The sequence below is a fragment of the Phoenix dactylifera genome, chromosome 16 (genome assembly GCF_051530095.1).
Source record: "Phoenix dactylifera cultivar Ajwa chromosome 16, Ajwa_hap1_PhDact_Kaust_v1.1, whole genome shotgun sequence".
Taxonomy (NCBI): domain Eukaryota; kingdom Viridiplantae; phylum Streptophyta; class Magnoliopsida; order Arecales; family Arecaceae; genus Phoenix; species Phoenix dactylifera.
Window position 1 is genome coordinate 1,392,403 of NC_143205.1, and position 14,047 is coordinate 1,406,449.

Sequence of the window (14,047 nt, forward strand, 5' to 3'; positions counted from 1 at the left end):
TTCTATAAACTTTGTGAACTTGATCATCTCAGCCGTCGCATCTTGAATTTGTTTTCCTTTCTTTCACGACACATTAATTAGTTTCAAAGCCTGAAAATTTTGATAAAGCTAAAGCCAACAAGATGGCTCCAGATAGGATTCAGCTTGGATTTGTATCAGAGTTTGCTACATCTTTTGAAAAATGGTGGTTTTGATTCCTTCTGAAGATGAAAACAACTCGAATGTTGTAGCTCATACATCAAAATTTAATTTTTCTTTCTCGTCTTGTCTGCTGCCCGTTTATTTCAGTGGTCATGCAATGGCGTTGTGTCCAAGGAAGCCCACAAGTTGGGATGGATTGGATTCTATGTCGATCTGCATCTAGATTTTGTTAAGCTTTATGCCATCAAACCAGTGTCTCAATTAGCCAAGAATTGTCCAATCCAGATCAAAAACCAAAACCCTATGATTTTTGGTTAATATCTACTTTCGTTAAGTGCCAACCCCTTTTTTTAACATTTTTAAATATTGTCAGTTGCATGATATACTAGGTTGGATACTGGCCGGATGCAATGAAAATGATAAGCAATCTGGCTTCTGAGTGTGAACATGACCTGAATACCTGATTATAATTCAAACTCTGATCTTTTAAATCCATACACAACATATCAGGTCATATATTGCTTGGATAATTGATTCATGTCACTGCCTTAACCGTGTGAGGATTCCAGTTGTTAGGCATCTTTGGAACCGTAATTGTGTTTTTGTTTCTCCACACTTAGTGAAAATACAATATCTAGATTGATGCTGAATAAAGCATTTGCCCCAATCATCTGTTCTTCCTTGTTTTTGCCTTGATTCATTCCATTCTTGAAGTAACAAATCTTTGCTATCAAAAACCCTATAGATTTTACGCAGGACAAAAGGATTTCGTCAAACATTTGGGCTTTTTCTCGAGAAAAAATACAAAAAGAAAAGGACAACAATACCAAACGGGCCCTCAGAATTTCTGTGTTATTGTGCCTGATTGTGCCACGATTTGCCTTTGGGTGACTGCACCTGTGGGCACATCGCAAATAGCTTTTTGCTCCAATTCAGGCATAGCAGCATTTCTCCCCCACCCTCTAAAAGCCTCGATGGAACAAACAAAAGCTCCAAAACCTATCGATCACAGATCTACGATCCAGTGACTATGGTAGGTAAATGATTCCATGAATTCAACAATTTGAGGGTAAGTGCGCCGCCTCTAGACAGCCAAACAAAGAACTGCAACTTCTAAAGCTTGGTTTGACCATATGAAAGGAGTGTTCATCCAGCTGAAGCCAAATTATGAATGATTATGCTCGGTTTGCTAGCCAGCTTAACCAACCAATTTGGAGCCAAACCTGAACATGAATGAAAATTCATGCTTGTCGGCATGGTTCAGGCTCGGTTTGTTAAAACCCCACCCAATAATATATTTACCTGAGATTGGCTCAATTTGATCCAAGCCTGTAATCCAACTGAATTTTCGCTGTTCAAGAGAATTGCAGCCCTTTGTGGGGAATGCTCACCATGCTGCCATAATATATTCACATCAGGGCCCTCAACAAGCTGGATCAGTTTGGAACTCCTTCCACATAGCAAGGTAAATCATAACATGAGATCCGAACTCCATGCAATGTGATTTCTGCGAATCTAGCAACTACGGAACAGCAGAAAAAATTGAGAAATTAACGTAAGCACTTTTCAAAACTTTTCAAACAACTAAAACAACTAACCAGAAATTACCAAACTCCAGAGGTGGATATACAGCAACTTGTTAGCCAAACACCGCCAACCTGAGTGTGGCAAATACAGCACCAACGAGGCGAAACAAGTGCTGCCAGATCATCTGTTGTACCTGCATATTTCCATCGGGTCCAAGTTTTTGTCAACTTTTCTCCTGCAACGCGACACACTATATTTGTTTAAAAATGGCCGTCTTTTTGAAATGGTCATTCCAAAGCAATCTGACAATCTGATCATCTCAGGAAAGAAGAGTGTAGATGCAGAATTTCGCAAACCCATTTAGCTTACTAGATATGAACATATAGCTGTTGGTTCTGTGATCATCAAATATACACTAATAGAAATGGCTGTGGGCAATTTCAGGGTGAACAACAAAGGAAGATAACCAATACAATAGGCACATACAAAAGAAGTGATAATATATGATGGGGGATTTATTGTCAATCAACTACTTAATATGAATCGTGAACCATAACAAACTGAGGTCACCTATAAATCCTGGAAATAGAAAAAGTTCACCATGCAAGACGTATGAACTGTAGTAGTTGAAGCAGCAGAGATGTGTGGAGCCATGCTATAATACAGCAACATCCAAACTCAGTTGCTGCCAATGAGCAAAAGTTACAATGAGCAGCAGGGGCATCAATAGATTCTCCATGACTGCTTACCTGACATCAAACCTGCTAATGGTTCTCATAATATCTGCCTCAGCCCTTGATGAGCCTTCGCAGAAGACCAAAGATATCATAGTGGCAGTACAAGAGATGCAGCGTGCCAACTTCTTCACCTTCGTGATGCTGATTAATATGGCGAAGGATGAAATACCTAGCAACACCACGTTCCTGATGCCCAGTGATCGGATGCTGTCAAAAGCCTCCATCCCTCAGAGCAAGGTTATGGAGTTCTTGTCAAGGCATTCGATGCCGTCGCCGCTTTTGTTCGAGGATTTGAAACGTCTCCCTTCTGGAACCATCATTCCTACGTATCAGCAAGATTATAAGATCAGAATATACAACAAAGGAAGGAAAAGGCTGTACCTCAACAACATCGAGCTTGTCAGGCCAAACATCTGTACTGCAGGAACTTCATTCCGCTGCCATGGAATAAATGGAATTATGAAGGCAGCAATGCCCAGACTAGATACTCCAGCCACATGCTCGAATGCAACTCCACCGACTGCAAAAACAGAACCACCATCAGCTCCCCCTAGTGCACAACCACCACCACCACCACCACCTTTGGTAGGAACCCCGAGTACGAAGCCTACCATTAGCCCAGCACCAGTGCAATTTGACAATGGACCTAGGAAGTCGGGTACTTCCAAACTTCACTCTCCAGGACTTTTTACCGCCACAGTATCATGCATGATATTTTCAGTGATGAAACTTCCAATATAGAAGAGGACTCTTGCTTCGAGGTTCTGAAAAATATATGTGCTTTCCATAGTTATTGAAATTTCTTGTAACAAAGCTCTTCTATTATTTTTCCAACATGATTTAAAGATGACTACTTACAACAACAGCTTCATCCACAATCCTATCACTGACAAAACTTGGTTTTCAAATAGTAGAACTACTCTGGCAAGATACATCAAAGTTAGCATATCGCATTATGGAACCACCACCATGTAGCAAGGAATGCGGAACCATCCCGAACCGGTCGGTTCCGCCCATTCCGAGCCATACAGGTGGCTTACCAATACAGTTCTGGCTTTGAAAACGGCTCGCTCCCGGAGCCGAAAAAGAAGAAGAGAAAGAAAGAGCAAGCGGGGGAGGGAGGGAGAAGCAGCAGCGGCGGAGGGCCGCGGGGGAACGGCGGAGGCCGAGGCCGCATCCCCTGTTTCTTTCGAAACAAGGGACACGGCCAAGGAAAAAAATTTGAAAATTTTTAAGTAAAGTCAGCAAATCGCTTGTTGACTTCACTTAAAAATCTCGAATTTTTTTTCTCGCGGCCTCCGCCGGCGTCCGCCGCTGCTCCTTCTCCCTCGCTCCCCCGCTCGCTCTCTCTTTCTTTTCTCCTTCTCCAGCTCCGGCAGGTTTTCTTTCTCGGTACAGGCCCGGCACGGCCCGTACCGACTCGTGCCACCGGACAACTGATACAATGCCCAGTATCGGCACAGTAGACCTTTGCATGTAGTAAGCCTCGAGCCAATCCATTAAGTTGTGCAAGCCTTTAAGTGACTATTTCTGATATAATTTCATAGAAAATACAACAAATTTGTCCTTTATACCTGAGACATGCAATATCCATCAAAGCACCATCAAAGCAGCTTTTTAGGCTAACAGCAGCTTTTATTTCCAACTCATTATGGTAAAGCCTAATCCTTTTTCTTGGGGTCCATGCACCTTCCTAGCTGTTTGAACTAGATTCAAAGCAAAATATGTTAATATTAAATTTGGACTTAACAGTTTTAGGCACAAGCCTGTAAATATCTGCAATCAAGCAAAATTTTCTGAGCATGAATTGTCACAGAAACTTGAGATTCTCAAATCCATGCAAGTATTGAAACCATTAGCAGTAATTTATATGTAAAAATGTCCAAAATATATATATTCTAGCATAGCATACTCCAAATATTTTGTCCTAAAAAACCTTACTATCATACTAGTTCTCCACTGAACAAAGTATTAATGCTACTTCACCCACAGAGCTGTATAATATAATAAGTACTGCATAAACAATAATTATCTCCCATTAAGTATACATTGCATCAAAACATTGACCCAGTAGGTCAGATGAGAAAAGTCAGTAGTTTTGCTTTGACAGACAAAGTGAAACTGGGTTTTAACCCTATATTTCCTTCTCGAGCTCGACCTTTAAAAGATTAGTCAAGACAAAAATTACAAGAGGAACCAGCCTACATAAGTCAGCATTGACATCACAGCTACCTAATTCCAATCAACTGCAACCAATTGTAATCTTCAAGTCCTATTATACTATGTAATCAGGGGGTGCTGATAATTGAGGGTTACACTCCAGGGTAATGGTCTATAGCAAGCAAGGCTTCAGACTTTAGAGGCCACTCTGCACTGGATCTTTTTCCCCTGCTTGCGCATCAGAATCCAAGTGCCTTTTGTTGTTGTCATCGCCAGAATTTTGTTCATCTCTTTCGAGTTGTGGATTGTCTGTGCCTTGTGGTATTTCTCCAAGTCTTTCCTGCAATGTTGCATTCAAAATCAACATTCACGACACGTGCTGCATACAGATAAATAAACCTCTGAACCAAGGTAAGGCCCATCACCTTAAGAGAGGTGTTCTGAGAAAGAAGTTGCTCATATTCCTTCCTAATCCGGTTTACCTCTGCTCTAAGGGAAGCATTTTCCTCTTTCAAAGACTCAGCTCGTTGAGCCAGCTCTTCACACTCCGCCTGGAAACCATAACCACTAATGTCGATTCTTTTGTTTTTTACAGGATGGAACTAGAAGAACTAAAAATGCTTGATCATTAGGAAGAATGTTGTTGCTTGAAACATTCAAAAGCAACATGTTGTCTACCTGCTTGCGCAACCTAGATCTACGTGCAGATTCCCTGTTCGACTGCTTTCTTCTCTGCCGTTTGAGTTCTCTTTCATCCTGAATATGGACAAAATGTCAGTAGAAACATTATGCAACCCAGGTTCTGTATATATGGGGGTTCTGCAGAGAACAAGATATACTGGTTAAGTATTTTCCCATGCCACATTACAGGTTCAAAACTTCAGAACTTAAGATTGAGAGCTAGCATAATGTATGTCTTTTCTGAATGTCCAGCTGTAGTTAGAAAATTACTAGTAGTTAAAACAAATTAAAGTTCGATTGAACTAAAGAGAACATGGATAAGATAACCGGGAAACAGTATCAAAATCAACATGAGAACTGAGAAGCCTATCCATAGAAAGTCATGCTTGGCTCCTAGAGAAGTCGGACAGAATGCCAGCCAATTACAGTTACTGGCAAGCTTTAGACTGGTACCTTGTAGGGTACTGTCAAATTTTAGGTGCTCCAACCATATAGTCTATGAAATGCAAGATGACATGATTTGTATGGAAATATCCACCCATGCAGGTAATTGCTAACTCAGATGGTGAAGCAATAGAATTTATATGCTTATTATTAAGGACAGAGGCAACAAAGATGTAAAGCAATCATCTTCCTTCGAAAATCTGATACGAAAGAAAGGAACAGGCTATCTTGAGACCCTATCATGTAAGCCCCTTACAACTTTTCATTCGGTATTAATATAATCAAGAGAGGCGAAGTCCTTTAATGTCAGCCTGGTGGTGATTGTATGAATGACATGTGGCCTGCTCCGCATCCCTTTCCCTATTTATTGCAGATGCTGATATACAAAAGCTTGCTCACTGTTTAAATGCCAGTAGGTACTCATCATTTCCTCATTGTTAATGGAGGCCTTCGCTTGGGGACAAGTCTCCAAGTGGCAGACTCTTAACTTTGCTTCAGCATGTCTTAGCTGCACTCCCATTTCCAGTAATATATGCCCCTTTGGGTTATCCCATTTTACGTAATGTTTGAATGAGACAACTAACATGGGGATGCATCTAATAGATTCACATAAATGTTAGGGGGGAAATCTAATGGCAGAAACTCTAGTCTATATTAGTTGAGAACAAAGGTGTATAAACGAAAACAATACAAATTACAAAGACTCATTCTTCTTTCTTTCTTTCTGTTTTGTGGGGGGGGGGAGGGGTGGGGGTGGGGGGGGGGGGGGGGGAAGAGTCACCACTTACTACCACTACGGCCCCACAGCCTGGTGAAGGCAGGATTTGAACTCAGGTCTCTGGTACCACCACCAGGAGACTGAAATAGCTTGGTTACTAGCAGTATTTAAGTTGACTCTTTAATCTTTATATCATAATGTGCACCTCAAAGATGAATGTAGATAAAGAGCCCCTTGTATAAAGCACTGAAATTTTTCTTTTTTGCAGACTCTACCTAATTCTAGTGGAATTTTGGAGATTTTCTTATCTCCTGAGCTTCTTCTGTGAGCAATGAGGTCTCCCTACTTGCCACACAGCATCCTAGGTTCCGTTGCAAGCCTTATGTTGCCGATAGTTTCCCCAACCAGTCGAAAGGACTTTACCCACACAGAGAAAGGACCAGATAGAAGCCACATATATAAGACATGCATTTTTTAGAAAAAAAAAAGAATTAAACAACATGATTCTGTATGCAGACAAAGACAGAAAGTAACATGATTAATATCAAGAAATGCAAAAATTAGCTAAGCATATTAGGTGTAAGTAAGAATGTTTTCTATGTTAAGTTTGGGCAGGCACTATTTTGCATGCAAATGCAAGTAAGAATCTTGATTAAACAATGTAATAATACTTTAGGTTGTAGTTCAGCATATTTACAACTTATTTTGCTCCATAAAACAGTTGAACGAACAAATTCTTGGACCAACAGATATCTGCAGCATATTTTCTTCTTTTTTTTCCTTCTGTTGTACGACTAGCACAGTTTGTACTGTGCATTGAATACTTGTTTTCATGATAGCCTAATCACTAAAGGGAAAAAGAATAAATCATGTTACAAGAACTCATCTATCATGTTACAAGAATAAATCATGTTACAAGAACTCATCTATCATGTTACAAGAATAAATCAGATAAGGTATTTGCTACATTAAATCTTCGAGACAAGCTCAAAACCAAATAATGAATGATGACCCTATAGAGAGTGCCAAAATAGCGTCTAACTTAAAAAACTGCTTGAAATTACAACTCAAAAGTTGGGAGTTCAAAAAAACCTGCATCCAAAGCTCTGATGGAGCACCAGGAACCACAGCTCCTGCAACTGCATTGGCAGGAACTTTACCATGCATTGGAGGAAGAGAAGAAGAACATGGAGCCCCCCAATAGTCCATCCCTATATTTAAGTTTGTGGTAGGACCAGCAACCCCACTGGGTGCACCAGCTGCAGGCATAGGCATGATAGGTATGGTTTGACTTAGCACTGCCTGTGACAGTGTCCGAGTCACACCATTCTGAGAACCTGGTGCTGGGTTGCCTCTGTGGGAAGTCTCTGTTGAAATGAAACAAAGATATCCAGATTATTAATATAAATGAAATTTATCAAATTATCTAACCAAAAACATTACTTGATATGCCTACCATCAAAAGATTCTCGCCCACCACTTGTCTTTGGCTGCGAATCCTGTGCAGGATCACAAAAAGTTTTAAAATTAACCAAAATAATCTTAAATGCAGCAGCTTTTAGATCACTCAATTATCTATCTAACAAGTGCCGAAATCTCAGAAACTATAAAGAGAGGGAAATGACTCAATTTTATTCAGACCATCGGCACTTGTGGAAACCAAAGCAATGAACACAAGGCAAGAGACAAAAAAGAGAGAGGGGAGAAAACTTAAGTTTGAAGTCTAGATTAGGTGATGTTACTTGGAAAATTTCATGAGAGCTATAAAACTAATGAAGGAAACAAAAGTATGCACACAATAAAAAAAAGCTGATGTATGTGCAGATGTACTATGAATCTACTTGCACATGGAAAGCATGAATCATGGTGTGGGTTTCTTCTCCTTGCCCTCTCTCTACCCCATCCTTCCTTTTCTAACCCTCTTCTTTGACTGTTTTCACAGAGCCTTTGGATAATTTTCAATTTCATACAACCACAAAAAAACAATTGTTTACACATGAGAATTGCAGAGGCTCCGAAAATACCTTATAGGCAACCAAATGACTCCAAGATAAGTACTTTAAGAATTTTATTAATGTTTGTTGTTCTACATATGCACGTATGTACGTACACACACACACACATAAAAGCACCTATGTCTTTCCATCTCAATTAAAGAGAATGTCTTTTAGATGGTATTGCTTGAAAGACAGACCTACTCCACAAAAGCCACTGCTAATATTTTTTCCAAATATTGCATGGGAAAACAGAAAAGTACAAGTCCTATTAAATAATGAATAATTAGCAACCAAAGAGTCCATGCGTATAACACAATTGCATCACTCATGCTTTTTTAGTGAATATGCATTTTCCTATTACTTTATTCAAGCATGTAAATTCAGTCCTTCAGATCCTGCCGCTTGGATATCATGTTCAAAACCCAAACTTATCATTTCACAGCAACATCACCATTACCTGAAATAGCCAGATGTGTAAATAATTACTTGTACAGGTGTTATACTATAGCCAAATCCTGTTATGTTCAGACCACACACAATGGCACTCAGATTTAGAACAACATGTCTATATCTATCCCTGGTGTCTCATGACACACAAAAAATAAGACAATGCCCTGCGAGCAATCACATTCCATGACTTGCATGATAGCTGATGAATAATGATGTGCATATGATAGTCTAACAAGATTCAGATCTACAAAATAATAAAACTAATTGGACCAGTGCTCACATTTTGAGAATTAGCATCACTTCCTTCACTTGAACTTTCAGTTCCGCTTTCACCACTGCAAAATTCATATTTCTCTTAACAATTAGAGAAGCAATACAAATTGAATGCATGGCTAGCCAGAAATAACAGGCACATGATGATTCAACAATTTAACTCTACACTACTATATACCTTTGAGAGAAGCCCCCATTCGCTGATGCCCCTGATGTTTTACCTGGCTCATTGTTGTTCTTTCCTGTAATCATATTCAAACTACCTAAACTTCCTTTGGATCTTTTGAGGGGACTTCTTTCCTTACCTTCTGATGACTTACCATCCATTTCCGGTCCACCAGGCATGGCTCCCTAAAAGATGCAATACACATCACTCAATTTGCTACATAAATATATGAGAATGAAACATTTCAACAATGTCAAAAAACCATCTGGCTTAGCAGGTAACTCACAGCCTCAGCATGTCCATTTGGAGAAGGCATAGCATATGGACTGAATGGGTGTGACCCCTGTTCAATGTTTGTAGGATTAAACAAAATAATCAGAGATGCTCTAAAATGAGTATCAGAAGGAAATATTGGGCACTCATAGGATAACAGAATAAAGGATCGGGCATTTATTGTTAAGAATATACCGGTGCAATAGATGGATGAGCATATAATCCTCCAGGAGGATACATGACATATGGATGCGGTGGTGTCCCATATGGCGGCATAAATTGCTGCAGAGAAAAAAGGGAATGAATAGATGGAGGTATTACAACAAAACTGGGATAAGTTAACACTGAATATTAGCTTCTCATTTGGCCATCACTAGTCCCTTGTTTGGAACCTCTTTTTGCTTCTTTTATTCTATACTCGTAAAGGTGGTCTTATCATGCCAACCAAGAAAAAACAAGGACCCATGTAGAAGCACCAAAACAGGAAAGCAACCTAAAGACCATGTGAAGAGTCACAAATATAGTCCTTTATGCTTTGAAACAACCAGAAGAATTAAGTCCTGGGTTAGAAAGGTTCCACCTTGCTCTTGTAATTCCAAACCCAAAAGAAAATCAAGCTTTATTTGTAAGAAAACAATCAAATCATTTTCTACTTTCATCCCTAAGCTTCAGGTATTTAGTATATAAAGTCAAAATGTGTTTTAAACTTTTTGCAGGTATACCGAGTTAGAATTTTTGTCAACTTATTGTCTAGGAGTACTTATGGACAAGCAAACTGCCAACGATTCAACAAAAACATGCCACCAGTGCAGCCTTAAGAATTTGTCCAAGTGGGCCATGTTATTTAATCCTCTTGGTCAAGAAACAATAGGACCATGCCAAATAGTGCCACAATTAATCAGGAAAGCAAGTTCCTCTGGTCTAACTCCTCCAAACCTCTCTTAGTGACAATTCTAAACTGTTGGGCATCAAGCGTATCACTGCCTGCCACTTCCCTGACCCTGATAACACTTAGATATAGAAACACAATCCATAAAGTAGAATAATTCAGACAATCAGTACGAATAATTAAAGAGCACCTGAGCTCCCCACATGTAAGGATGAGCCTGGGGGCTCGATGCCACAGAAGAATGAAAGAATCCATGTGGCGGAATCGGCGAATATGCCTATTGAAATGAAAATAACAAGATCATATGAGCCCTAAAACACAAAAGTTTGTCAACGAGCAAGAGGAATCCAACAAAGATAAGATTTTGCACCTGAAAGCTCGTCCAATCCGGGTACACTGTGGCAGCAGGGCTGGCGCTACTGGCCGGAGATCCGTCCTAATCAAGAGCCCGTAAGAAAGGTTTTTTAGAAAAAATGATATTTCTCACCAAAATCCATACCAAGCCGCTTAAATACGAACGAATTGAAGCAGAAGGATGAGATCAAGTACCTGAGCCGCCGAGGTCTTCGGTGTCTTGGCCGATGTGTCGGCCTCGCTGTTGGCCATTTTTTTTAGGGCCCCTCCTAGCAATCTCACTGTATCTCCCTCCTCCTCCTCCTCCTCCTCTCAATCCATCCTCCGGATCAGAAACCCCCAAATTCTGCACCCAATTCGAAAGATCAGCGCGCAGGAGGACTTCAATTCTGCTGCCAATCTCACCCCGAACCCTAGTTGGGCCTAACAGGAGAGAAGAAAATACAAAACCAACAAGGTGAAAACTTTTACAAGAAAGAAAAAAGAAAGAAAAGCGGTGGAAATCGATATCAGGGAGCTGTTTAGCTCGAGAGACGCCGAATTGATCGGGACTGGATCTGAGGACAAGGACATCGACCATCACCTCAGGAATCTAGATCTTGCTAGGCGAAAATGAGCTGGAAGGGAGATCCCACAGCGAAACAACGCGAACTCGCTCGGACAACGGAATCGAGCTCGTTGATCCCTTCAGAAGGAGAGAGGGAGCGAGAGGAGAAGGAGGGAGAGAGAGAGAGGAGAAGAGAGGAGCACAGGAGAGGGGGAGGGGCGGAGAGGGGCAATGCAGGAATTCTAGGGCTTTCCCGCAGAGAACGCGTTTCAGAAACACAAGGGAAACGGAATACGAAACGCAATTCAACTTCCCACATGGAATGATATTAACAAGTGAAACGCGAACGAGCTAAAGGAATTTGGGAAACGGATTGGAAATCTGTTCGGATCGTCGACCGTAAGCTGGGGAGAGCGGATGAGGATCATAAGCTGCCTCGTTCCGAAAACTCTCCTACGAACGTCGCATATAACGTATATGCGAGCGAAGATCTGCCGTCTATCTTTCCACCCACATAGATCCAAACTGTTGATGTATGGCGTCAGACCGGGCGTCATCTCGGTGAGGACGACGGAAGAACCTAGCTTTATACATGGGCGGTCAAGATTTAGTTGAGAGAGAAATTTACCGGCAGATCTTTTCTTCTTGCAGAAATTTTTATATGGATAACGCGAAGACTTTTTCATGCACCTAATTTTTGGCGGGTCTCCAATATTTTATCGATATTGCGCATGAAACCTGTCCTTATCCCTATTTACAAATCAATCCAGATAAAAAGATTTTATATTATATTTACGATATGGTCCTTTATTAGTTTGTCGTCTTTCATGTGAACCATCGCCATGGTTAAGTTAACCAGGTTTGCTAAATATCTCTAACAGAAATTGAGGAAAAAAAGTTCCATTCTTCGATATCTCTATTAGAGAATAAGGTTTCCATCTCCCAATTTAGTGTTTAGGCTTCTATTCTACCGGTGCCCCCCAATCCTTTGCAAGCTACTTTGCATCTACACCACCCCCCATGGTCTCTTCTACATTTGCACTGCGGAGCCCCACCATAGCATTAGGGAGCAGGCCGCTTTTCTTGGTATTGTTCTTTGTTTTATCTCTCTCTCTCTCTCTCTCATGTCTTGGTAGTATTCTTTGATGGAGATTTGAGGTTTATTTTCTTATATAATTTTTTCAAGCAATGCATGTGGTCTAGATATGTTCCTTTGATTGTTTGTTCCCTCCGCCATAGAAATTTAGGAAATTTCATCGAAGAAAGGAATCAATCAATTGCTCTAAATCAAGTTTAATTTGACCTATGCCATTTTAGTAGAATGTGTAGAATGTGTTCTATTTATTTCTTCAGTCTTTGGTTTGCTAGAACTCCCTAGAGCTGTATAAATGCTGGTTTGATGTGGCCCGTCTCGAGCTACATAAACTTTACTAACCTAATCGGATTTGACCAAAATTGCCTTTTGGGTTTAAACTTTTGGATTCAGATTGGGGATTGGATTCTAATTTAAGCAAATATAAGTTGATCGATGTAATTTGGTCATATCAAATTTGTATTTGGATTTGGTTCTAACTTCCAAATTTGATTATTAAATTAATGAGGATCAAATAGAGCTAAGATAGGTATTTTTTTGGTTTAGATTGTTTTTATTGTCTTAAATAATTCCAATGCTCTGATCTTTCTATGAATTTTGAAAAGGCTGGTTCTCTCCCCTGTCCATATTTACCCGCTCTCAATTTATAAATATAACTTATTGTTATTTCAAGTTTTTCAACAAAGCAATCAAGTCATGCTAACATATCAACTATTGTCCTATATTTGGACCTATATAGTATTTCCCATTGCAATTTGAAGGTCTACATAAGTTGACAAACAAATGGACTTTGGCCCCATTTAGCAGAGCTTTTGGAGGGCCAGAAAGTACTGTTTGGTCCTCCAAAAGTACTTTTAGATAGAATAGAAGTGTTTGGTAAAAAAATCGGAAAGCTGTTTTAGCTTTTTCAGAAAGCTAAAACAAATTTTTGAGAGGAGCTCTATTTTGGAGCTTCTTTAAAAAAAGCACTTTTAGGCTCCGTCAGAAAGCTATTTTGAGTTATAAATTTATTTTTTTTAGACCAAAATACCATGATAAAATATAATAATTACAAAAAATATCCTTTTACGATTATAAAAATCTGCAGGAATCCCAATAAAGAATCCTAATTATAATATTTTATACCTTCATTATTGTATTATACTATAAATATAATATTATATTACATTATATCGTGAGATATGTTATGTTAAATAATTTAATATTATGTTATATTATTATGCTATAGTATATAATATTATATTACTATATTATAATAATATTATATTACATTAAGTAATATTATACTATATCATACGTACATTTATGTATTAATATATATTATATTTTATTATGCTTTGTTGTATAATACTATGCAATATTTTTTTTGGTTATTTTGTTATACCAAAAATATTTTTTTAGTTTATTTACCAAACACATTAAAGTTCCACGGTACTTTAGAAATATAACTACTAAAGTTGTACTTCAAAAAAGTTCTACTTCTAATAGCTCTACTAGCAATAGCTTTGCCAAATGGGGCCTTAGTAATACAAACAAGATTGCAAGTGCCATTCATAGATTACACTTCTTGAGATCCATGAGAATCGACTAGACTCGC

General features: G+C 39.3%; 1 protein-coding gene across 3 annotated transcripts; it reads right to left on the minus strand.

Annotated features, from left to right (window-relative positions):
- Nucleotides 1-4,404: 4,404 nt before the first annotated feature.
- On the minus strand, nt 4,405-11,795 carry LOC103721648 (bZIP transcription factor 1-B-like). 3 transcript variants are annotated; one of them, XM_008811940.6, is made up of 14 exons: nt 11,394-11,753; nt 11,006-11,233; nt 10,827-10,892; nt 10,647-10,733; nt 9,763-9,849; nt 9,581-9,637; nt 9,449-9,479; nt 9,307-9,370; nt 9,136-9,190; nt 7,865-7,907; nt 7,501-7,775; nt 5,244-5,321; nt 4,991-5,116; nt 4,405-4,905 (listed from the first exon to the last, which is right to left on the minus strand). In XM_008811940.6, the coding sequence occupies exons 2-14, from the start codon at nt 11,060-11,062 to the stop codon at nt 4,762-4,764; spliced, it is 1,170 nt and encodes a 389-aa protein (XP_008810162.2). In that variant the 5' UTR covers nt 11,063-11,233; nt 11,394-11,753; the 3' UTR covers nt 4,405-4,761. The 3 variants fall into 3 exon arrangements, with proteins under 3 accessions (XP_008810162.2, XP_017701809.2, XP_088568671.1); XM_017846320.5 differs by having other exon boundaries at nt 9,307-9,479; nt 11,394-11,795; XM_088712545.2 differs by lacking the exon at nt 10,647-10,733 and having other exon boundaries at nt 9,307-9,479; nt 11,394-11,590.
- Between the last annotated feature and the right edge of the window lie 2,252 nt (nt 11,796-14,047).